Source organism: Staurois parvus, unplaced genomic scaffold (assembly GCF_062004578.1).
Source record: "Staurois parvus isolate SC_StPar_1 unplaced genomic scaffold, SC_StPar_1.0 ptg000054l, whole genome shotgun sequence".
Lineage (NCBI taxonomy): Eukaryota > Metazoa > Chordata > Amphibia > Anura > Ranidae > Staurois > Staurois parvus.
In genome coordinates, this window is record NW_028317850.1 from 689,364 (window position 1) to 715,221 (window position 25,858).

General features: G+C 41.4%; 1 protein-coding gene across 1 annotated transcript in view; it reads right to left on the reverse strand.

Annotated features, from left to right (window-relative positions):
* The window catches only part of MINDY2 (MINDY lysine 48 deubiquitinase 2), a 154,871-nt gene that overhangs the window by 43,211 nt on the left and 85,802 nt on the right, over window positions 1-25,858 (reverse strand). Inside the window, exon 6 of the mRNA XM_089667679.1 lies at window positions 19,325-19,467. Coding sequence (XP_089523805.1) covers window positions 19,325-19,467 — 143 coding nt within the window. The remainder of the gene's footprint in view (window positions 1-19,324; window positions 19,468-25,858) is intronic.

Sequence of the window (25,858 nt, forward strand, 5' to 3'; positions counted from 1 at the left end):
TCACCATACTCCTTCAGGGTCTTCATTATACTTGGTAATGTTATTCGGGGGTTGCCTACATAAAACAATAGGTCGTCCGCAAAGGCCGCTACCTTATGTTCTATATTTTCTATCTGGATTCCCTTTACCGCTCCACTATTCCTTATTATTGACAACAAGGGTTCCAGTGTCAAAACGTACAACAGGGGGGACAATGGGCAGCCCTGTCTTGTTCCATTGGACATCCCAATGGATTCCGACCTCTCCCCATTTACCGTAATGATTGCGGTGGGCTCCCTATATAATTTACCTATCCACTCCCGCATTCTCTCTCCGATCCCCAGCACTTCCAAGTTGTCCATCATAAAGCCCCAGTCCACTCTATCAAACGCCTTTTCGGCATCAATTGACAAGAGCACCACCGGGGCTTTTCCTTTTCTACTTTTCTGAATAAGCATTAAAGTTCTCAACCCGTTGTCTCTACCCTCTCTCCCTGGGACAAAGCCCACCTGATCTCCATGGATCCATTCAGGCATTAGTTCTTTCAGCCTGTTTGCTAGAACCTTTGCGTACAACTTGGTATCAGTGTTCAATAATGAAATTGGTCTATAGCTAGAGCACTGAGAAGGATCTTTTCCCTCCTTATGAATGAGAACTACATGGGCCTGAAGGGATTCCCTCCTCCCCTCCATCCCACCTCCCAAGTCATTCATATACTTCTTCAGCTTCGGTAACAGTAATTCACTAAATTTTTTATAGTACTTAACTGTATAACCATCCGGGCCAGGGCTTTTCCCACCCCCTGTACTTCTTAATGCTGCTTCTATTTCTTCCTGGGAAATTTCCGCGTCCAAGGAATTCAATTGTGTTTCACTGAGCTTAGGTAATCCCGCATTTTTTAAATATATCATCCTTTTTTCGTTAATACCTTCTCTAATTTCTTTTGGTGCACCTTGATGACTAATGTTATATAACTTTCTATAATACTCCGTGAATACTTTAATAATTTCTTTAGTTGAGTGGACCAACTCCCCCTTAGGACTTTTTATCTTTTCTATATAATTCCTGTTTTTCTTTTTATTCAGGGCTCTCATTAAGTATTTTCCTGGTCTATCTCCCCATCTATATCTTTCACTTAATACTTTGTTATATACTCTTCTCCTCTCCTCTTCCATCAGTCTCTCTAGCTCGTCTTTTTTATCCTTTAACTTCTGTCTTGTTTCTATTGTTATTTTCTTCTTATGTATCTGCTCCAAGTCCTGGATTTCCTTTAGGAGTACACTAACCCTCTCTCTTCTTTCTTTTTTCTTCCTTGCTCCCATCGCAATCAAGATTCCTCTTATATATACCTTATGGCTTTCCCATACTGTAGCTGTCGATACTTCCTCTGTCTCATTCTCCTTGAAATATACTTTAATCTCTTCCCTGATCTTCTGCGCAATATCCCCATCCAAGAGAAGAGCCTCATTTAACCTCCATCCTAAGCCTCCCGTCCACCTTCTTCCCCATCCTATTTTCATTATGACAGGGGCATGATCCGAGAAAGTTCTTGTCTCTATTTCTATTTTAACCAACAGTTCAATGAGTTGATGATCTATCAAAAAGTAATCCAGTCTCGAGTATATCTCATATGCATTAGAGAAGAAGGTATAGTCTCTGTCTTTCATATGCATTATTCTCCAGGAGTCCACCAGTTGGTACTCGTGGATCACCTTCTTCAAAGCTCTCAGAGACCTACCCCCCTCTCTCTGCACAAGGGAGGTTGCATCCTTTTGTGGGTCCATACAAAGATTTAAATCTCCTGCTATAATTAAACGCCCTTTTTTAAAATCAATCAATTTTTTCAGCAGACCCTTCAAAAAGATCTCCGGTTTTTTGTTGGGGCAATATATATTGGCTAATGTACACTCAATTCCCTGTAGTTTACCTTTCAAAAATAGGAATCTCCCCTCCGGATCAGTCTCTCTCTCTTCCAGCTCAAATCTCATATTCTTTGCCAAGCCTATTGCCACCCCCTTTGCTCTTTTAATTGGAGAGTCAGCGTAATACCATGTTGGGTAATATTTAGATTTTAATTTCACGTTTGACTCTATCTCAAAGTGTGTCTCCTGTAAAAATACCACTGATGTTGCCCTGTGATGTAACTCTTTAAACAACTTAAATCTTTTCCCAGGACAATTCAACCCATTCACATTATATGTTATAAACTGTATTTCTTCCATCCTTCATAAGTCTGTCTATCTTTCTTCTAAATCGTCTCTTCCTCTTAGGCCCAGCTGTCTTGCAGAGTATTAGCCCCGTAACCCCTCCCCCCTCCCTCCCACCCAACCCCTATCCCCCACCCCCTCCCCCACCCCCCCTCTCTTATTTTCCCCCTACCCATTTTTAGACTTATAAACTGCCTACAAATCATTTGTGGAACTGTTTCCACGGTTGATTTAAAATATTGGGCGTAAGCTCCGCCCATGGGCGGCTCACCTCTCCTCCGACCTCCCCAGCTCCCCTTTCTCTATCAACTGGGCTCTGCAATACCTTTACTTCCCCCCCTTAACCGGAGCTTCCAGAGGGACCTCCGCTTCTACAGGGGGGATACGAGGGGGGGTGAGGAGAAAAGACAGAGAAGAAGAAAAGCATATATTTTACTTAATTCTCCCTCCCCCCTCCCCCCAACCCCAAGGCCTCCCTCCCCCTCCCCGCTGCCAGTCCTCCTTTCTTGCATTAACCGTATCTCCTTTTTCTTCTTCCCACCCAGCTATCTCCATTCTTTGCAAGTCCAGTCTATCGCAAAAATCTCTCAGTTCATCCGGGAATCTCAGATATGCTGTGACGCCATTTTTCCAGCCAATTAGAGATACTGAGGTACCCCATCTATATTGTACTTTCTGTTTTCTCATTTGCTCCAACAGGGGTTTCAGGGATCTCCTTCTCCATAGAGTCTCTGATGTTAAGTCCGCAAAAATTTGAATAGTCCAATCTCTATACTTAATTAATGATCTTCCCTTGATCTTCTTCCAAATCTCATTTTTGACCCCAAATTTCTGGAACTGGACAACGATATCTCTCGATCTTTCCCTCTCAGTCTCTTGTTTAAACTTTCCTATTCTGAACACTCCGTTCAGTTCAATCACATCTGTTTCAGGTCTGTCTCTTATGGAGTTTAAGATTTTATTAACTAGTTCATATAATGTTTCCCCTTTTACAGACTCTGGAATTCCTCGCATCCTGAGATTACACCTTCTTTCTTTATTTTCTTGAATTTCCATCCTATAGAGCAATTTTTTCTGGGTTTTCTCCAAATGGGTTGTTTTTTTCCTTAGATTATCTATGGTTTGGGCCTGGGTTTTAACTTTCTCCTCTATTTCTTCCATTCTCGACAGCAAATGCCCTAAGTCGTTTTGAATAACTGTCATTTCATGTTTTATCATTTTCTCCAAACTTTGAAACATTTCTGTCATCTCCTTCTTATTCGGTACTTGTAGTTCACCATCAAGCTCTTTTTTTCCCAAGCCATCCTCTATTTGTTGGCTTCTACTGCTGTTCATACCCAATGACAATCTAGGACTATTTCCGGATCTAGTGTCCATTTCCCCTTTAGCACTGTCGCCTTGGGGCCTTTCTGGGGTAGTATTACCGTATGATGTAAATTTCCTTAGCGTGCCTGATTGAGACCCTTTGAGCCCTGCTCCCTTAGGACCTTTATTCTTCATATCCTCTATATATCTTTTGTCTTCTATATGCTCTAGATGGGGGTGTACCTCTCCTTTATGGTTTGTGCTCCAGACAGGTTTGCAGATTTTCCTTGTATTTTGCTCTCCTGGGGCACCTGGGGCTTTTCTCTTCTAAACCCAGGGAATCCTCCTCTCTCCTCCTTGACCCCTTGATCCCCAATGTCACTCAGTAGTCCACTGCACAATAGACCCCCCACAGCTCTCACTCACCCTTCTCTTCCCAAGACGGTGGCTCCAAGATGAGAGGAGGGCCTTCACATCAGCTCTGTCCTGGGGGGGATTCCTCTGGTCTTCCCACGCTATGCCTCGTTTTTCCTCTCTGGGCTTCGTCCCAGGGATGCAGGGTGGGTCTCCTAATACTCCCGGGTCTCCCCGGATTGAACAGTCTACTGGCCGGGGGCCGCAGGCAACAGCAAGCCAGGAGACACGGCCAGTAACAAGCCGGAGGTTGTAGGCAGCAATAGGCCGGGGGTTATGGGCAACAGGGAGCCGGTAACAGTAAGCCGGCGTCTCCCTGTCTCATCAGGCGGCCGGCCGGCTTCTCCCAGAGATCCTCCGCGGTTGCATACACGCCCCCGCCGTGTCACCTCGCCTCCCAGCCGTCCGGATCCCTCTCTCACGAGGCGCCGGAGGAGCCGGCGCGTCACTGCAGCCTCCGTCCAGCTCCCATCTCCGTCTCTCCGGGCTCCATTCCAAGCTCTCCAGACTCCGGTGAGTCGTTCTCTAAGGGTCACTAGGGAGGTCGGGAGGCGAGACCTAGCTGAAAGCTAGTGCCGCTCGCAAGTCCCGTTGGTTGCAAGAAGACATGTGGGGGACACAGCAAACATGTGGAAGAAGGTGCTCTGGTCAGATGAGACCAAAAGTGAACTTTTTGGCCTAAAAGCAAAATGCTATGTGTGTTGGAAAACTAACACTGCACATAACCCTGAACACACCATCCCCACCGTGAAACATGGTGTTGGCAGCATCAAGTTGTGGGGATGCTTTTCTTCAGCAAGGACAGGGAAGCTGGTCAGAATTGATAGGAAGATGGATAGAGCCAAATACAGGGCAATCTTAGAAGAAAATCTGTTAGAGTCTGCAAAAGACTTAAGTCTGGGACAGAGATTCACCTTCTAGCAGGACAATGACCCTAAATATACAGCCAGAGCTACAATGGAATGGTTTAGATCAAAGCATATTCATGTGTTAGAATGGCCCAGTGAAAGTCCAGACCTAAATCCAATTGACAATCTGTGGCAAGACTCGAAAATTGCTGTTCACAGACGCTCTCCATCCTATCTAACAGAGCTTGAGCTATTTTGCAAAGAAGAATGAGCAAAAATGTTGCTCTCTAAATGTGCAAAGCTGGTAGAGACATCCCCAAAAAGACTTGCAACTATAATTGCAACGAAAGGTGGTTCTACAAAGTATTGACTCAGGGGGGCTGAATACAAATGCACGCCACACTTTTCAGATATTTATTTGTAAAAAATTTTGAAAACCATTCATCATTTTCCTTCCACTTCACAATTATGTGCTACTTTGTGTTGGTCTACCACATAAAATCCCAATAAAATACATTTACGTTTTTGGTTGTAACATAACCAAATGTGGAAAATTTCAAGGGGTATGAATACTTTTTCAAGGCACTGTAGGTACAGTTCACAAAAGTTTATGCTGATGGGGGTTTGTAGCAAACTTTCCTCTCTAATTCTTGAGTGACAGGCAGGTCCACCACATGTGGAGAAATGTTTTTGGCTTCAAGCAACTCCTAAAACAGTCTGGTGAAAGTCCTGGTGTTACATGTGCTAGGTGAGTGTGTATGTAGTACCATTGGTGTAGTACTTTATAATTAGTTTGCATTCCCTTTACCATGGCTTTTAATGACATTCTGAGAATTCGATTTGATGGTACACCATATTTGGGAACACATCTCATATTCCAGGGTGACATTTAGAGCGGCTGTCTATTATGTCATGTAATTATGCGTGGGTAATGAGGGTCTATGAAAAAATAGGTTATACAATAAAATGATTATATCCTAGGAATAGGTCCTCCCTGCATTTCTGTTTGAAAGGCAGTCTATTTTTTTTTCTTTCTTGCTCCCCCTGCCAAAACTTAATGTGAAAACACTCGCCCCACCAGTCACATGCTTTTTTTCAATGATTCCTATGGACTACAATACCTATACTGGGACTGTTGTTAAGATCTAGAATTGCCCACTAGGCCAAAAAATCCTAAATTGCATGATCTAGCTATAGTACACCATGAGATCTCGAAGATTAACTTTTATAAATATTACTGGACTGAAACAAAATGCTTGACATGTAGGTACCTAAAGAGGTCTGAGCTGGGTAATTGGTGTGTTTCTTGCAACAATGCGAAAGCTTTTACACCTTCCATCATGAGGGGTCAATGAAGATGAGGGATATCTGCTGTGATCCAGTGTTTGAAAGGCACCAGGGAATACAAGACCTGCAGAGAAAGAGGTGTTTTGAGGATGTAAGTCAGTATTAGATGGCTGGATAGAAGACCCATTGAATGTTCAGCACCTCCCACACTTTGAGAAACCGGAGTATGATAGAATCTTGTAATGTTGTCCTATCTAGGAGTATGCCAAACTGCCATAGAGTTTAGAATGGTAAAATGTGTGCCCAGGTAACTGCAGCCTATTTCCTTTCCATAAAAATTACAGTAAAATGTGGAGTAGGTTGAGTAATTTCAGTAAGTAGGTAATTTTGACTGGTTATTTGGCCAAGCCAGGAGAGCAGAAGGTATCTCAGGTCATGTGAAGGGCTTCAGATAAATTCCCAGGTAGGGGAGTTATTTAGGCTCCCACAGGCATGGAAAGGAATGTTGCATAGAGTAAACCAAGTTGGTTGGCAGAAAGACATTGCGAGCTCTTCACTTTTTGTAATTCATGTATAGGCCTGGTAGCTTGCTAGAATGTTTAAGAATAGCAGCCAACTCAGGTAAAGAGATTGCACAATTTGTAAGGTATTGGATAGTGTTCATAAATAGGGAGAGAGTTTATGGTGATGTCCTGAAATATCAATAAGCACTATACTGGGGTTTTTCCTAAAAAGTTGTGATAGGGTCTTGATAAATAGAAGCAAGAATAATGGGCATAGTCCCATAGCCAATGGGAAATGGGGGAGATTTAAAGTCACGATTCTTCACACGGCTGTGAGAAGTGAATACAAGGAAAATATTACTTTAGAAAATTTTGGGTCAAAGCCCCATTTCTGCAAGGTAAAGAACATGTTTAGGCATGACAGTGATTCAAAGGCTTTTTGTTAATATCAAGTGAGAGTATCATGAGAGGGATATGAGGCTACCTAGCAGCCTCTATTAAGAGTTATTCAGCAGAAACTTTCACATGCTTGTCTAAGGGGCATGAATCCCATCTGGTCCTTATGGATAAGTTTCCCCATATTTGTATTAAGCCTATTTGCTAGGGACTTAATATCAACAATGAGAAATGAGAATGGTCTATAACTAGACCAGTTTGTGTTATCAGAGTTGAGTTTTGTAATCATGCCTATTGCTTCTGACAGGGATTCTGGTGTAATGGGACAACCATGCATCAGGACGATGAAGGTATCTGTCAGCAGTGGAGTTAAAACTTGAGAGCTATTTATAGTAAGCAAATGTGAAATCACTGGGGCCTAGTTGTTTATTGAATTAAAGGGATTTGATCATAGTCAGAACGTCTGTTGGTGAAAGGTTGGGTGAGTCTGAAACCTTTAGTATGTCAGTTAAAGTGAATCAGCAGAGAAAGCATCAGTGGATGAGTAAAGATTGGCTTGGTGTTGGTAGAATTTGTGAACAATTTTGGATGGACTGCAGGCATAAGTGTCATGGCCTATTTGTAGACGGATCTGTTTTAGCATCAGGTTTGTGTTGTGCAGGCATGATGCAAGGAGTGAGTTATGTTCATTACCCTTCAAAGTAAAATTTGTGCTCAGTCCATCCAAGCTGTTTGTCTGCAGAGATGACTAGAAGTAAGTGAAGGTGCTGTGTGTCTTGATCATGTTTATATTTTATCTGTTCTGGGGTAGGGGATTGCTCAACTTATCTAGAAATTTGCATGCCAACTGGCGGAGTCATTTAGTGGTCTCGTTTGAGATTTGAGGCAAGTTGGATACATTTTTCCCTATCACAGCCTTATGGGCCTTCTATAGTGTAAAGGGGTGCCTGCTGTAAAAAAAACTTTGAGTAATAAAACATCAGACAGAGGCTGGCTAACTTCTGTAAATGAAAATGTTTCTGAGTATGACATATCAAACAGTTTTTAGATGTTTGATTCAATAATAACCCAGTATCTGCCATTGTACAAATAAATGAGCAGGGCCATGCAAAGCTATTCTCTATTGTGTGGTTTTGATGGCAGGTTTAAGATCTAGGAGGTGTGACCCAAAGGACCAAAGCTCAAAGACTGCCAATTGCAGAAATGTGGTCAGTGAGCCTACAGTTCAGCTGTATCCTAACTTTTCTGTAGCCTTTCCTTTGGTTTTCAACAAAACCACATGTTTACTAGTAACATACATTTTCCAAAGAGAACTGAATTACAATGGTTCAACAGGTTTGTTTAATATGCCTGTGCAGAGAATAGAATGTTAAACTGACTAGGCAAATGACCTACTAAAAATCACAATCCAATCTGTCAGACTGGCTGAAAATTCACTCTATACTGTATATTATCAGCTTGAGACGGCTTGTGTCAATACAAAACTAGGCAAACATATTCCAACATAATAAAAATCCTACTTCAGAAAGCAATGAAAATGTAAAGCCATGAAACAAGCCACTTAAAACTGCACTTCTATTTCCTTTTGTTCCCTTTCTTTAATATTTACATTTCATGTCGAACACTGTGTTGTTTATGTGATAATTTGATAGAAGGATCCTAGGAGGTATTTTGGCAGAGAGCCTTTTCAGCATTTTATTGTACAGCAGTAAGTCAGAGAGAAGCAATTATAGCTTTGAAAAATAGCGTATAATTCACAATTTGCAAGGTCTACTCAGCAGAAACGGGTTCCATTATATAGGTCGTTTGCAGCAGAAAATGTCTCTTGCAGTATTAAAACAAAACTGCCAAGAATCAGAGTCCATGAGCTAAAACAGCACTTATGTTTGGTAATGGCAATTCTCCTTCTGTGGCAATGAACACACTGATATAATAATACACTACCCCATCTACATTCAATTGTAGGGCATTCGGTTTTTGCTTTAAATCAGAAAATTTCACCTCTCTATTCAATGAAAAATTAATATTATTTTAATGACAAATCAACAGGAATCCTGAAATTTGCTTTGCTCATGCTTTTTACAGGACCAGCTAATTACAGAGCCATTTATTTCTTGCTAAGGACAAGTGGGGGGGAAAGGAAAATGTACTTTTATTATAAAATAAAAAAACTTAATAAAAAAGTTCAGAATATAGACAATGAGAATAAGCACCACTATTGTCTTTGCAAATGTGTTTAACTTGTTGCCGACCGCAGATAGCCGAATGACGGCTGCACTGTGGCCGGCCAGTTCTGAGTGGACGTCATATGACGTCCCCCCAGAACGCGCTCTCTGGGGCGCGCACCCGGCGATCTCCGTGATTGCTGTGTCCTACGGACACAGCTGATCACGTGATGTGGTAAAAGGCCAATCACAGCGGCCTTTTACCACCTGATCAGCGGTGTCCAATGACACGCTGATCAGAGGGAAATGCAAGTGCCGGTTCTCGGCTGCACTTTCCTCACGCTGTCAGATCGTGAGGAAAGTACTGCCGAGAACCGGCAGTTGTCAGAGCGGGGATCGGCACCGATCATCAGGGCACTGATGATCAGTGCCCTGATGATCGGTGCCCAGCAGTGCCACCCGCAAGTTCTGCCCACCTGTGCCCTGCAGTGCGCCCACTAGCTCCGCCCACCTGTGCCCAGCAGTGCACCCACCTGTGCCCAGCAGTGCACCCACCTGTGCCACTCTGCAATTTCACACACCTGTGCCCAGAAGTGCCACCTACCTGTGCCCAGCAGTGCCACCCACCTGTGCCCACCCACCTGTGCCCACCAGTGCCACCCACCTGTGCCCACCCACCAGTGCTGCCCACCAGTGCCACCCACCAGTGCAGCCCAGCAGTGCTGCCTGTCAGTGCCACCAGTCAGTGCCGCCAGTCAGTGCCCAGCAGTGATGCCAGTCAGTGCCGTCTATCAGTACCCATCATCAGTGTCACCTATCAGTGCCGCCTATCAGTGCTGCATATTAGTGCCGCCTATCTGTGACACCTCATTAGTGCTGTCTATCAGTGCCGCCTATCCGTGCCACCTCATTAGTGCTGCCTATCAGTGCCCTTTAGTGCTGCCTATCAGTGCCCATCAGTGCCGCCTATCAGTGCCCATCAGTGCTGCCTCATCAACGCACATCAGCGAAGGAGAAAAATTACCTGTTTGAAAAATTTTATAATAGAAACAAAGAAACTTTTTTTTTTCAAATTTTTGGCAATTTTTTATTTATAGCGCAAAAAGTAAAGCGCCCGGTGGCGATTAAATACCACCAAAAGAAAGCTCTATTTGTGAGAAAAAAATGATCAAAATTTCATATGGGTACAATGTTGCATGACCGCGCAATTGTCAATCAAAGTGCGGCAGCGCTGAAAGCTGAAAATTGGCCTGGTAAATAAGGGGGTATAAGTGCCTGGTAGGCAAGTGGTTAAATGAAGTATGGTATGTTCCTCGTGAAAGAACTTTTGTGACTATATTTTCCTACAATTCTATCTAGAGCAGTGTTTCTCAATTCCAGTCCTCATGGACCCCCAACAGGTCATGTTTTCAGGATTTCCATTATTTTGCACAGGTGATTTGATCAGTTTCACTGCTTTAGTAATTACCACAGCTGTTTCATCTGAGGGAAATCCTGAAAACATGACCTGTTGGGGGTCCATGAGGACTGGAGTTGAGAAACACTGATCTAGAGGGACTTCCTAATTGGCAATTTTGACAGTGCTACCTAATTTTGTAAGATAGTCAACTGCCAAACCTAACCAACAACTTGAATTATTTAATAGTAGGCACTATCATTTACAGGCATACAGGAAAAGGTTCAGGAGTCTGCCAAAACTGAAAGCAGTCCTGCAGAGATCTTTTCCTACACTCAAGTGACTGCTGGTCCAGTATTACCATTGACAGTGCTGGCAGCCACCTATAAATCAGTTCCTCTCTGTTTATTTTCTACTGGCCATAGACTTATAAAAATGTATGTTGGGTTTTTCTAAAAGGGCTTTTTTCCCTCTGCGGGTTGGTGTGCATTCTGCACGGGCCGTAGGGGTGATGCCTTGTGTTTATACAGCACAAGGCATTGTTCACTTAAATTAACAAAGTGACATTTTATTTGTTTCCAGGTATCACAGCTGTGGTGCATAGAAATGTACAAATTGATAGAGACTTAGTGCTCTGGTGCAGACAAGCTGCCTTTTTCTGCACTTCTCCACTCCGAGCCTCTTCGCTCTGTTGCATGAATGGGGCACATAGATAATAATTGCTCTCTGTGTGTCCCTGCAAGACCAGCATTTTTAAAGTGTAAAATACCAGTTAATGTCAGGAGCACTTTGTGATCACGTATTGCAGCTTGTATAATCAAATCTGAAATTCAATCAGCTTATATTTTGACTTCCCTGGTTCATCATTTCACCTCTCCCCAGCTTGCAAATTACATTTTAAATAAATTGACATTTTTATTACACATCTTAGTTTGGTCCCAGTGATAGCATCACTGGGTCTCTGTGCCTCTCCATGAAATGTACTGTAGACATTTCATGGAAGGTGGGAGGAGCCAGCAAGGTGCTGTACATAGCTTCCTGAAAACAACACAGCACCCTGCCTCTCAAGAGCTCTCAGCTCTGACGTAAGCAGTAGTCTGGCTATAGGAGGAGCTATGCAACTATAAAACATAATTAATGGGTGAATAGTCAGTCTGGAGCAGTGAAGCCAGGGTGGAATGGGCTAAATAATGCTGGACACCCTCCAGCCAGAAAATAAGGGAAGGTTTTGTCTGACTTGCTGCAAATTCTAATGCACATGGTGAGAGGCTAAAAGTGAGCAGTGAAATTAGATTCAGTATTTTCAGAACAGAACAGGAGCCTGTAATACAGAGCGTTAGGGTGGAATTCAGCTTTAGGGTAATGAGATGGAAAACACTGCTCTGGGGGGAATCAGCAAGGGGGGAGCCAGGAGCACCAGCGGGAGAACCGAGGAGGATTGGTGCTGCTCTGTGCATAACCACTGCACAGAGCAGGCAAGTATGAGAACATGTTATTTAAAAAGAAATCTGAACCTTTAGTATCATTTTAAGCAAATATAAAATGCCACCTGACATTTAATAACTATACAGGAGACCTAAATGCAACAGTGCAAAAAATGGCCACTGCCCCAGACTATAACTGGCCTTCACAGCAAGGAGCACATGGAAGGGCGATGCATGTCAAACAACAAAAAAGAAAAATTCCCAACTCAACTTACCAGCCAGCCTGCAAACAAACTGAATTAACCTGTCTAACAGTATGCGTTAAAAACAGGGGTTTAGTTAGCACACATTTGCAAATACATGTGTAAGCTACAGAGCCACATCACGGCACCCCTGTATTCTGTAGTTCCTAACTCTCCAATTTTAAGAGCCCCCATAGTAGAGGCACATGTATTTAATGGATAGACCAAAGGGCAGAATGGTGCATTGGACACCCAGCAGGTAGCACAATGGCAGCTAAGGTGTCCAGTACAACCCCTCGACCAACAATTCAACAGTACAAAAAATGCCCACTGCCCCAGTCTATAACTGGCCTTCACAGCAAGGAGCACATGGAAGGATGACACATGTCAAACAAAAAAAAGAAAAAATTCCCAGCTCTAACTTGCCAGCCAGCCTGCAAACAAACAAATTAAATTGTCTAACGGTATGCGTTAAAAACAGGGGTTTAGTTAGCATACATTTGCAAATACATGCGTAAGCTACAGAGCCTCGTCATGGCAGCCTAGTATTCTGTAGTTCCTAACTCTCCAATTTTAAGAGCCCCCATAGTAGAGGCACTGAATGTGCTGTGGCCTTGTCCCTTCTTAGCACCACCCATTTGGCAAAGTGTCATCCCTTGTAAGAAATGTGTCATGTCTGCTAGAAACAGTTGCCCCATGATTTCACACATTTGGAAGAATTTAGAAGTAAAATGGCTATCCATACATGACCCCTCATATCAGTCTACAATCAGCTCCATTGCTACCTCACCTCTCTTTACTCCCCAGTCCATGATAAGGTCTTTCCCTGCATTCTCTCTTAGGAAAACATGATTGGTGGCTGCTCTCTCCACTTCCTGCACATTAACAACAATCAGGTTTTGCTCTACTTACTAACTCCCCACTGTCCATGATTAGCACCTGCTCAACTTTCTTCACAGCCAATCAAAATTATATTTACCTTTGTCCCCCAAATATGCTCAGCTCCACTATGTATTCTCCAGATGCTCCATAATCAGATCACACACCTCCTCTATTCATTTCCCATAATCATCTGCCTCCTGTAAGCAACACAGATGTACAGTCCACAGTCAGCTTAAACTACTCCCCATATCAGTTAAGTGAAATGGCACACCAAATAGTATGTGGCCAACTAAAAAACAGTTTGAACTGTAATGCACATCAGTGTGTTTGAGACCCAAATCCACTTAGTCTAAATAAACCGTTCCTGGACAGTCAAGCAGACCTTACACTTCCTAAACTGTCAGACTCTTTGCGTCAGTCTATAGCTGTTGAAATATCTTTGCAGAAAGTACAACAGGAGATAAAATCATTGAAACCTGTCAAGAAACTGGGACCAGATGGTTTTTACTACAGTTTACCAAAAGCCAAACTCAGGACAGGGTTGTCTCTCGATTGTGACTCTTTACGGTCCAGTTTGTATGATTCCTAAACTTGGAATGAACATAACCTCCTGGGCTAATTAATCACCCTATTTCTCTGATAAATATAGATGTCAAATTGTTGGACAAAATCCTAACTGCAAGAGTTAACTTTGGTGCTAGCTGGACTCATTTCTGAAGGCCAAGTGGGATTCATCCCAGGCAGAGAAGCGAGCAACAATGTCCATAAGATCTCACTTCTCATAGCCAAACTAAGACAATGCCCAGTGATGCTTCTTTGTCTTGATATAAGAAAGGCTTTTGATTCCCTCAGCTGGGAATATTTACATTTTGTTTTACAACAATGGAGATTTGCCCCCCCTTTCTCACTTGGATAAAGATGCTATACAGTTCTCCATCTGCATATATCAGGTACTGGGGCTGCCCCCTGTCTCTATCACTATTCATTCTTGTGACTGAACCCCTAGCTCAGGCAATCCCCAAGCACCGGGATGTGGCAAGGCATGAGGTTGTGGGCTAGCACCATAAAATTTGTCTATTTGCAGACAACGCCTTATTGATACCAACTAATCTGCTGATCTCCTTTCACAACCTTTTGCCTCTCATGACTCGCCTTTGTCGTCTTTCATAACTTTATACTAATGAGACTAAGTCGAAAGTCCTAAATGTCTCCATACCTTCGGAAACATGGAGCGTCCCTAACTCTTCTTTGCCTTCTCTCACACCTTCTCCTTGCCCTACCTGGGAGACCATCTTAATGGACACATTATACAAAGTGAACTATTTGAAATACTTTACCTATTTGACCTTGCTCCTCACATCCTGGGAAAAACACATCATCTCAAGAAACAGTGCTGCACTGGGGCTGTCAAAGGTATGCCCCTAAAAGGAGTAAACACATAGAAGGGACAAGGTAGTCTGTCCCATGAAAGCTCATGTACTGATGTACACGATTCACATACGTGGACTGCCTCACAGTGTGCACATGGCTTGTGCACATTCCTACTGGAAGAGAGAACCAGGACATAGACCCCTCACTTCAACTGAAATATTGTGTAGAGGCTTGAAAGCTCCAAAACATCCTATTTCAACAATCAATATAATTTTGATAACTCATGTATCGCCGAATTTACCATATTATATTATATCACTGAATAGGAAAAAACTACAGTGCACAATTCTGCGAAATGCAATTAAAGCTTTTAGGTTAAATCATAAGATACAAGAGAGGAATTTCAAGTTATCTAGATGGTATCAATATCTTGTAAGGTTATATAATAACCAACGTATGTTGGAGATGTCAACGTGATACAACGTGTTATATTTATGGAGGTCTTGTCCAATTGTTGCTCCACTCTGGTCAGCAGTATTTGATATATATGACCATATATCAGGGTCTCAAATAACCCATTCACCTCAAATAGTGTTATTGTTAACTCTTCTGGATACTATGAAAGATGCTGAAGATGGTCTTCTAAACTTTTTTCTGATGGCTGCTAGAGGGATTGTACCAAAACACTGGAGGTCTCCTTCCCCACCTAGCTTGGATGAAATTCAATATCTACAAAGAATGAAGTAATTGTCAGCTATCCTAGATGATAAGTATGCCAAATTTCTGGAAGTGTGGTCTCTGTGGAGATCGTTCCATACCTCCTATAAATTTAAGGAGTTGTGGTAATTTCGAGCGTTGCATGGGAATAGTTTGAAATAGTAGATATTGGGGGGTTGGAGGGGCATCTCTTTGTGCAGAAGAAACTCTTCTCTTGCTCTTCTCTCTCTCTTCTTTGTGGGAGTGAATGTTGGGGGTATTCCCCATATGGAAAGATATTACAGATAATAGAAGGCATAAGTGGACAACCTAAGTTTGGCAGTTGTAATAATTATATGTAATATAATGGCTTATGGTGTGTGACTTGAAACCAAAGAAACCTTGTGAATGATAGTGAAAATGATTTCTCTTTCTTCTGAAAAAATTATAAAAATGATAATATCTAAAGAAAAACTGTCACATTTCTTGTCCTGATATTGATCCAGCAAACCCCAGATACTCTGGCTTGATCCAAATAGTGGAGTTCCGTGTTAATAAGAAACACACAGGTTGTCACTTCAGTTCTCTTCAGAATACTGCACAGGTGACAGGCACAGTACATGGTGAATCCCTACAACGGCCATAGTAACTGAACATGCTCAAAACATGTCACAGCTCCGGTCCCAACATACAATAATCAGCAGACAATACTGGTCTGAACTCAGATATGAAATCCTCACAAGTGTTGTCATCACAAGGAGCACAGGGCCATGAAACAGAGAACACTATTATGGAAACTGGAAAAACCTGCACCCAGCAGACCACAGAGGCTTCCAGGATTTCATCTATCAATCTTTTTAGCTGACTAGAGAAACCATCCAGCATTACAAGCAAGCACTGATGGCTGACCGGAAAGAATCTACATGCAGCAGTTGATAGTAGAAATTCATCCAGAAAATTGTCAGAACTGAAGAAAAACATCCACTCTCCTGAGGACACTAGCAAAAACCATGGCACTATGGTTGTAGGCAGGGTTATTCTGTGCCAGCCAATGGCTTTTTTGTTGCCACTGTCCATTTCTCGTGTACGGGGCAGCATAACCTGATAGTCTAAGAATTCCTGTGTCTCTTAATAGACGATAAAGAAAATATGTTTTCTTTTGTCAGGTAAATATGAAAAATGACCTATAACTATTTTGTAGTGGTGCACTGAAATGAAAAATCTGGTGCCGAAACAGAAACCAAAAATTCAAAATGCACTTAACCGAAACTGAAATGCAGTTTTTAAAAATGTATTATTATACAGTATTTATATAGCGCCAACAGTTTGCTCAGCGCTGTACATTAAAATGGGAGACAGTAAACGAGACAGTACAGTAACAATACAATACACGAGGGGTTCGAGGGCTCTGCTCCTGGGAGCTTACAATCTAGGAGGGAGGGGAGAGTGGTACAGGAGGAAATAGCTGTGGGGGATGGAGTGGTGGGAAGAGCAGAGGAGATCAGCAATTAGGTGAGGGCGGGGTAGGCTTCTCTGAAGAGGTGGGTTTTCAGGGTGCGCCTAAAGGTGAAGAGGGTAGGTGACAGTCTGATGGATTGGGGTAGTGAGTTCTAGAGGATGGGGGAAGCCCTGGAGAAGAAGGGCATGGGAGGAGGAGACCAGGGACCTGGAGAGTAGGAGATCTTGTGAGGAGCGGAGAGTGCGTTTTGGGTGGTAGTTGGATATCAGGTCAGTGATGTAGTTTGGGGCAGTGTTATGAATAGCTTTGTACGTCAATGTTAATATTTTGAATTTTATGCGTTGGGCGATCGGAAGCCAGTGGAGGGATTGGCAGAGGGGGGTGGCGGATACGGAGTGGTTGGTAAGGTGGATGAGTCTGGCCGCAGAATTCAGGATAGACTCAAGCGGGGATAGCCTGTGTTGGGGTAGGCTGGCGAGGAGGGAGTTGCAGTAGTCAAGTCATGATATGATACGGGAGTGAATGAGTTGCTTTGTAGTTTCTGGAGTTAGGAACGTGCGTATTTTGGAGATGTTGCGGAGGTGGAGTCTGCATGAATTTGTCAGCGATTGGATCTGGGGCTGGAAAGACAGATTGGAGTCTAGAATGACACCCAGTACTCTGGCTTGCGGGGTTGGGCTGATGGTGGCGTTGTTGGTCGTGATATATATTTTTTTGGAAAAAATACACTTATTAAAAAAAAAACAAAAAAAAAAACAAAACAATATATACTCCAATTTTTTTGTAAAATATGAACGAGATGTTACCGCGCGTAAATAGCTACCCAACACGCCACGCTTTAAAATTGCACACGCTCGTGGAATGGCGTGAAACTGCGGTACTTAAAAATCTCCATGAGTGATGCTTTAAAAATTTCTACAGGTTAGCAGCGTACACATTACAGAGGAGGTCTAGTGCGAGGGGCGGGGTTTTTTCGGCACCTGTATCAGTGCTTTTTTTCATTTCGGCCAACCGCCAAAAGGGGTGTTTTCGGCCGAAATGTTTCGGCCACCGAAATTTCGGTGCATCCCTACTATTTTGTAATTTTTTTAGCCAACAAGCCAAGCTCTTCGCTCCTTTTCACATGTTGAGATATTATCCCCTGTTGAAAAAAAGAAGCTTATTCACAGAGATCAATATCTCCAATTGCAATTTGCACATAGAACTGAATGACTCATCCCAAATCAATCAGCCCAGTCCTAGGCTGCAATCCAACAAATACAGGCATTTATTTGTTCTGGTGTTTCTGTAGATTACCCATAATGCTTTGTAAATCTTTTGGCATGTATTAAAAGTTTTTAAAAACAACAAAAAACTACTAATAAAAAAATAGAATTGACCCAAAACCTACAACCCTAATTCTAAAAAAATGTTGCTTGCGCTGCATAAAATCTACGTAAAAACAGAATGAAATGATTTGCAAATCTCATAAATCCATATTTTATTCACAACAGACACTAAAAAACATATCAAATTTTAAACTGAGAAAACGTATCATTTTAAGAAACAAATCAGGTCATTTTAAAATTATTGGCAGCAACACGTCTCAAAGTTGGGACAGGGCAACAAAAAGCTGACAAAGTTAGTGGTACTAACAAGGAAGAGCTTTCAAAACGAATGAGGTTAACTGGCAACAGGTCAGTAACATGAATGGGCATAAAAAGAGAATCAGAGTGTCTCAGAAATTAAAAGATACACAAAGGTGCACTAATCTGTGAAAAGCAGCATCTAATAATTGTTCAATAACAATTTCAGAATAATGTTCTTCAACATAAAATTGCAAAGACTTTAAGCATATCATCATCTGCTACACATAATATCAAATGATTCCAAGAATCTGGAGAAATCTCTGTGCAAGGGATATGGTTAAAATGCAATATTAGATGCCCATGATCTTCGGGCCCTCAGATGGCACTGCATGAAAAATAGGCATGATTCTGTGGTGGACATCGCTGCATGGGCTCAGAAATAACTTCCAAAAATTAATGTTTGAAAACACAGTTTTTGGGCCATCCAAAAATGTAAGTTAAAGCTCTATCATGCAAAGAAGAAGCCATATCTAAACATGATGCAGAATCGCCACTGTCGTCTCAGGGCCAAAGCTCATTAACCAGATGTCTTTAATCAGGGAAGGCCTTCCCTATTTTCTTCAGGACAATGCTAAATAGCATCTACAGCATGGTTTCACAGTAAAGAGTCTGGGTACTTCACTGGCCTGCCTGCAGTCCAGACCTTTCACCAATGGAAAATATTGGGCACATCTTGAAATGAAAAAAAGAACAAAGAATTATTGAGCAGTTAGAATCCTATATAAGACAAAAATAGGACACCATTCCTCTCCCAAAACTCCAGCAACTGGTCTCCTCAGTTCCCAGACGTTTACAGAATGTTGTTAAAAGAAGAGGGAATGCTACACCATGGCAAAAAATGGCCCTGTACCAACTTTTTTGAGATGTGCTGCTGCATCAATTTTAAAATTAACTTATTTTTTCCTTAAAATGATACATTTTCTCAGTTTAAACAATTGATAGGTTTTCTATTGTGAATTTGGGTGTATGATATTTACAAATCATTGCATTTTAATTCTATGTAGATTTTACACAGCGTCCCAACATTTTTGGAACTGGGGTTGTAAATAGCCTCCCTTTAAGTGCACATTATTTAACTTGTGAGAGTATATCCACTGCAATAAAACAATACAAAACTCTTACCTTATATTTGGTCATAGTGCTAAAATGATTGTTCCTGAAGAATACACAAAGCTCTCCCTCCTGAAGGGTTGATGTCAGCAAACTTAGCCCGTGGTAAGTCAACTGTGTGGCTGTGCCATTTAAAAATTGTTCAGCTACATAGCCTGAAAGAGAATCAGCAATGCATTAATTAGATCAGTTCACAGCAAAAAATTAGAAATATCTCTATATCTGCAACTTTTCAAAATGTGACATATTTAGACAAACGGATTAAAATCACATCCCCCCCCATTCCCAAAGAAGTCGCTTAGTGTCTCACTAATAAAAGTGACCTTCTCTATCTCCTGCTAGATTAAAATTAGTTGCCAAGGCTCTTCTGGAAAATCGGTGGATCTCATAAGCAGCATCTGGAAGATAGGTACATTTGCCTGTCCCCTACTTCAGCTGAATGTGTTCAGGGCTTATAATAAGCACTGGCCCAAACCCAGGATCTATGCTACATTCCAACAGATCATCCACAGTCGATTCTAATTTTTTTTTTTAATTCCTCCTTTTACTTCTGTTGCTTAAGTTAATGGAATGTTTTACATGCAAATGGGAAAAGCCACTATTGTGGTTGTGTTGTCACTGCAAATAGTGTCCTCATTGGAAGAGTTCCCTTCTGATCCTGTTCTAGTGGCAACTCAAATTTTTAGATTTTCCCCAATGGAGCTCCCTAGCAACTAGATACAGGCAACAATAAGAACCAAATAGGGGTTCTATTCCTTACCTACGCATACAAAAAAAAAAAAAAAAGGTTCAGTTTATATATTTAATATACTAAAAAACTTAAAGCGGATTACAACACACCAATTTAAATGTTTCTAAAAAGAAAGCTCAAGTTAGAAATGTTCAGTAAATGTTATTAAATCCCTAAACATACCAATATTGTCTTCTGCAGTGGCTAGATGGCCACACAGTTCAGTCTTGGTTTCATCAGACCAGAAAATCTTGTTACTCACAGTCTGAAAGACCTTCAAGTGCTTTTTTGCAAACTCCAAATGGAGGAGAGACTTCCATCTAGCCACTCTGCCATAAAGCCCAGATCAGTGGAGGGCTGCAGTGATGGTTGTCCTGGAACTTTGTCCCATCTCCACACAGGATCTCTGGAGCTCAGTCAGAGTGACCAATGGGTACTTAGTTACCTCTCTTACTAAGCCCTTCTCCCCCGGTTGCTCAGCTTGGCCAGGCAACCAGCTCTTGGAATAGTCATGGTTGTGCCAAACTTCTACCAGTTGAGAATTATAGAGGCCACTGTGCTCTTGGGAAGCTTCAGTGCAGCAGAATTTTTTTCTAGCCTTTCCCAGATCTGTGCCTTGCATTAATTCTGTCTCTGAGCTTTGCAGGCAGTTCCTTTGACCTCATGGCTTTTGCTCTGATGCAGTATACATTGTCAACTATGAGGGCTAGTTCATACAACATGCATTTAAGTGTGCACACAGAATGTAGGTTATATGGTCGTCAATATCATAGTTCACATCAGTGCTTGCAGTTCCAGTGCGTTCCAGTTGCAGAAAAAAGGTAGAATAGGCTGCACTTTTCCTGAACAGAACTGTGCTGGAATGCAGTAAAATGCATCCAAACGCACTGGAATGCACCAAACACGCACTGGAATGCACGTCTATTTAAATTGAAGAAAAAGAGGGGGGAAAAATTAACCTTGACTCCAATCAAGGTGTAGAAACATATCGGCAATGATTAAGAGAAATGCTAAGCTAAATTTCAAGTGTTGTTGCAAGGGTCTGAATACCTATGTCAAAGTGATATTTCAATTTGTTTGATTAATTAGTACACAGACATTACTAAAATTCTGTTTTTACATTATGGGTTACTGAGTGTAGATTAACGAGAAAAAAAACATGAATTTAAACAAATGTAGTATCAGGCTGCAACATAACAAAATTGAGAAAAGTGAAGGGGTCTGAATACTTTCTGAATGCACTGTATATATGACAACAAAACTCTACCAAATTTGAGGCATTTTGATATAACCAGAAGAGCAAGAAGAATCTAGATTAAATTACAGTGCAAAAAAGGAGGAGAAAAAAAAAAAAGTGTTATATGTGTTTGGTCTCTCAGGGATATTAATGTTTCAGACCTAGCCCATTTAGGATACGTTTTTTATAACTCTTGAAGAAAAACAAAGAAAACTTATTTGTCACTGATTTAGAAAATGTTTGTGGGTCTGAGGCATTTGCTTTTAAAGACGTGTTATCCTAAAAACCCCACGTATTATTAAATTCATAGTCTTCTACACAGATTGTTAAAGGCTGCAGCTGCTATATTTAAACTGACCAATCCTCCTGCCACTGAAGTCTGATCCCGTAAAATGCATATCCACTCTCTTGATCGCCTTCTGTACATTTAGCCTGCCCACAGATGGATCAAAAATTAGGCTGGTTTCTGCTGAACTGGCCACGTTTCGATCCATCTATGGCCGGCTTAACTTCTCCCTGCTTTGCAATGATTAGGAAAGGCCTGTGGAGTAATGTTTACCATAATTAACCCTGTCTGTATTGTGCTGGCATAGCTCATTAGCCACTGTAAACCAGATCTGAGCTCTGTCTGTCTTTAAAAAAGGTAAAAGATCACAAGGCTTCGGTGGTACACACAGTATGTGTATGTTAAAGAACTTTTAAGAAAAGTGCCATGTGCCTTGCCATCTATTCTAAACAATAGAATCTGCCTATAGAGTCCTATGTATAAATATGGTCCAAAGGAACAACCAAAAAGTTAGGAAATAATTTAAAAAATATATATTTTAGGGAATGGGAGCACAAACATAGTGGTACATATATGCCTATGCGGATGCATATATGCCTATGGCAAGGGATATAAAATATATAAAAATTGTTTGGAACTGATCATTCTGCTGTAAGGAAAATAATATACCAGTGGCACAGATTTGAAAAGACTGCTAATTTGTCAAGGACTACTGATTCAGCATATTCAGCTATGCGCTGACTGCTTGGTGATAAAGGAAATCTCCAGATTCTCAAATTATTATTATTATACAGGATTTATATAGTGCCAACAGTTTGCTCAGCACTTTACAATATAACGGGAGACAATACAGTAACAATACAGTTCAATACAAGAGGGATTTGAGGGCCCTGCTCCTTGGAGCTTACAATCTAGGAGGGAGGGGCTAGTGGTACAAAAGGTAGTAACCGTGGGGGATGGACTGGTTGGAAGAGTAGAAGATTCCAGTATTAATTGAGGGCAGGATAGGCTTCCCTGCAGAGATAGGTTTTCAGAGATTGCCTAAAAGTGAGCAGAGTAGGCGATAGTCTGATAAATTGGGGTAGAGAAGCTCTGGAGAAGTCCTGGAGACGAGCATGGGAGGAGGAGACAAGGGAGCTAGAGAACAGGAGGTCGTGCGAAGAGCGGAGAGTACGGTTTGGGTGATATTTAGAGACAAGATCGGTGATGTAATTTGGGGCACAGTTATAAATGGCTTTATACGTCAGTGTTAGTGTTTTGAATTTTATCCATTGGACAACGGGAAGTCAGTGGAGGGATTGGCAGAGAGGGGTGGCATATACAGAACGGTTAGTAAGGTGGATGAGTCTGGCAGCAGCATTCATGATAGACTGAAGAGGGGATAGCCTGCGATGAGGTCGGCCAATGAGGAGGGAGTTACAGTAGTCGAGGCGTGATATAACAAGGGAGTGAATAAGTTGCTTAGTGGTTTCCGAGCTTAGGAACGGGCGTATCTTGGAGATGTTGTGGAGGTGAAGTCTACACGATTTGGACAGTGATTGGATTTGGGGCTGAAAGGAAAGATGGGAGTCTAGGATTACACCTAGTACCCTGGCATGAGGGGAGGGACTGATTATTTTTGGGTTCTGTAGGTAATTCTTATAACAGTCAGGGAATTCCTGCAAGATGAATGTCTTGAAGATATGCCCATGGTATTGCTCGAAGAACTGTGACTAAGCATGTGCATGCATGCAGGAATGCGCTTGGCCGTGCACATAGTAAACATTATTCCACAGTGTGCAAGTGAAGGAATTTTGCATGGAGGAATGGTCAAAAATTTCACAAAATCAATATCAAATCCTGATGGGCAGTTTTACAAAACACTTACAAAACGCAATTTTTTCTCAAGCGGCCAATACCAGCTTCTGAGGCTTAGGGTGTGCCTGCTTTTTCCACAGTATTATAGTTATTGAAATAATTGTTCAATAAATGATTGAAAATGCAACTTTTCCTTGTGTTGTGTTCAAGTATATAACAGCAGTCGGTGGACAATGTTTGAATGAAGATCTGTTTTCCTTTTCAGATATGTTGAAAAAGTCATCAATTTGCATTGGGTTTGCATATTTTTTTCACACTGAAGTTTTTTAGTGTTGCAGCACTAAGAGTGAGATTCCCTATTCATCAAATATCGAAGTGCAAATATCTCATTCACCCCAAGAGTAAATGGCAACTCACCAAACCAACAGACCTCAGGAAATCAGATATCAGAAAACCAATATGCTGTAATGCTGCGACAGAAGTGAAACTCCCCCGAAATGTGTTTTAAACCACCAACAAAAAAGGAGAGACCACTTACCTAATGGCATTCACATTTTGGTGGAGTCTCACTTTTGGTGCAACACTTGGATTATACTCACATATGTGGATACTGACCTCTGACTTTTTGGAGAGTTGCTATTTACTTTGGGGTGAAAGGCATATTTGCACTTAAGTATTTGACAAATAGGGAGTCTCACTCCTAACGCTGAAAAAGTAAAAAAAAGACTCATATCGGTCTTTTGCAAGCTACTTGGGAGTTTATTTCTATATTTCTCTGTTTAATTTGCTACACTAATTTCTTTCGGATTCAGCGTGGACTTATCACTGATAAAAATACTTTTTCACATTACTGTATACTACTTTGTCACAAAAAAAGGCCATAAGGACTTAAAAGTGCTCCATTTCAGACCAAGGAAAATCTAATGGATCAAATTAGTAAAGAAAGTTGGGTTTCCCTCTCTAACATCTACTTCGTAAAGAAGCAAGTGGACACATTTACCCTTGTGAGTTTAAACGTATGTAATGCAAAACATCTTTTGTAGTTTTGTATAGAGTGGAGAAGAGTTAGACCCTCTTTCAAGTTTTATTGTGGTCTGTGTCCCTACTGATTCACCCTTCTGTTTGTTCAGATGACCCTTGTCTTTGGGACAGAAAGTGAGGAGAATGCTAATTTTTAACCACTTGCTCTCCGGAAGATTTACCCCCCTTCATTTTTTGCTGTTTGGCACAGCACTATTTCAACTGGTAATTGCACAGTCATCCAATGCTGTACCCAAACAAAATTCATGTCCTTTTTTCACACAAATAGAGCTTTCTTTTGGTGGTATTTGATCATCTCTGCGATTTCTACTTTTTGCGCTTTAACCTCTTGCCGCCCGGCCAATGGCCATTTGGCGGCCGACAAAATCCCTCAGCGTTCCGGGAGGACGCCATATTGCGTCCTCCCGGGCATGCGCAGTTTGCGCACCTGCAGAGCTGCGCAGCAGCGCGATCTGTCACCGCCCGTGTACCTCGGACACGGCCGATGACAGATCTGAGTACCAGCCCCGTTGCCGGTACCATGTGACCTGCTGTGACCAATCACAGCAGGTCACATGACAGTTGTATACAATGGATGGCTTCATTCATGCGATCCATTGTATACTAGTGTGCCTAGCTGTGAATGGTCACAGCGATCACATGCACAAGCTGGGCAGAGCTGTGTCATGTGATTAGCCGAGGCCAAATCACAGCTAAGCACAAAAAAAAAACAAAAAACCACTGAATGAATCGATGTCATTCAGGTAAATGCTTGCTTATAGCAAAGTAATTCTTTGCTATAAGCAAATTGTGTAAAAAAAAAACAAATACTGATCACTTAACATTGTACTATTTTGGTCATAGTGAAATATGAAAAAAAATCTTAAAAAAAAGAATAAACATGTAATAAAAAATTAAAAATATAAAAAAAGTAAAAATTAAAAAAAAATTATATATTTTTTTTTATACTATCACCAGTCAGTGTCCCTGATCACCGCCATGCCAGTTATATGATGACGCTGTACTGCAATGGTGACAGTATGTAAAAAAGAAAATAGTGAAAATAATTTTTTTCATTTTCCGAAAAATTATGACAAAAAAAATACAACTTCAAAAAACTTGCCATGCCTGTTATGAAGTACGTCGGACTGTCTACTCTGCAAAAAGGGGTCATTTGGAGGATGTCTGTACTGTTCTGACATTCTTGGACATCAAGAAATTAGATTGGCTGTCAGTACTTCAGGATTGATCAATATTCAGATCTATACCATAGTTTGTGAACTCTATAACTTTCCTACAAACTAAATAATACATCCTAATTTGGGTTATTTTCACCAAAGACATGTAGCAGAATACATCTTGGTCTAAATTTATGAAAAACAATTATTCATTTGCAAACTTTTATAACAGAAACAAAGAAAACGTGTTTTTTTTCAAAATTTTCGGTCTTTTTTTGTTAATTTAGCAAAAAATAAA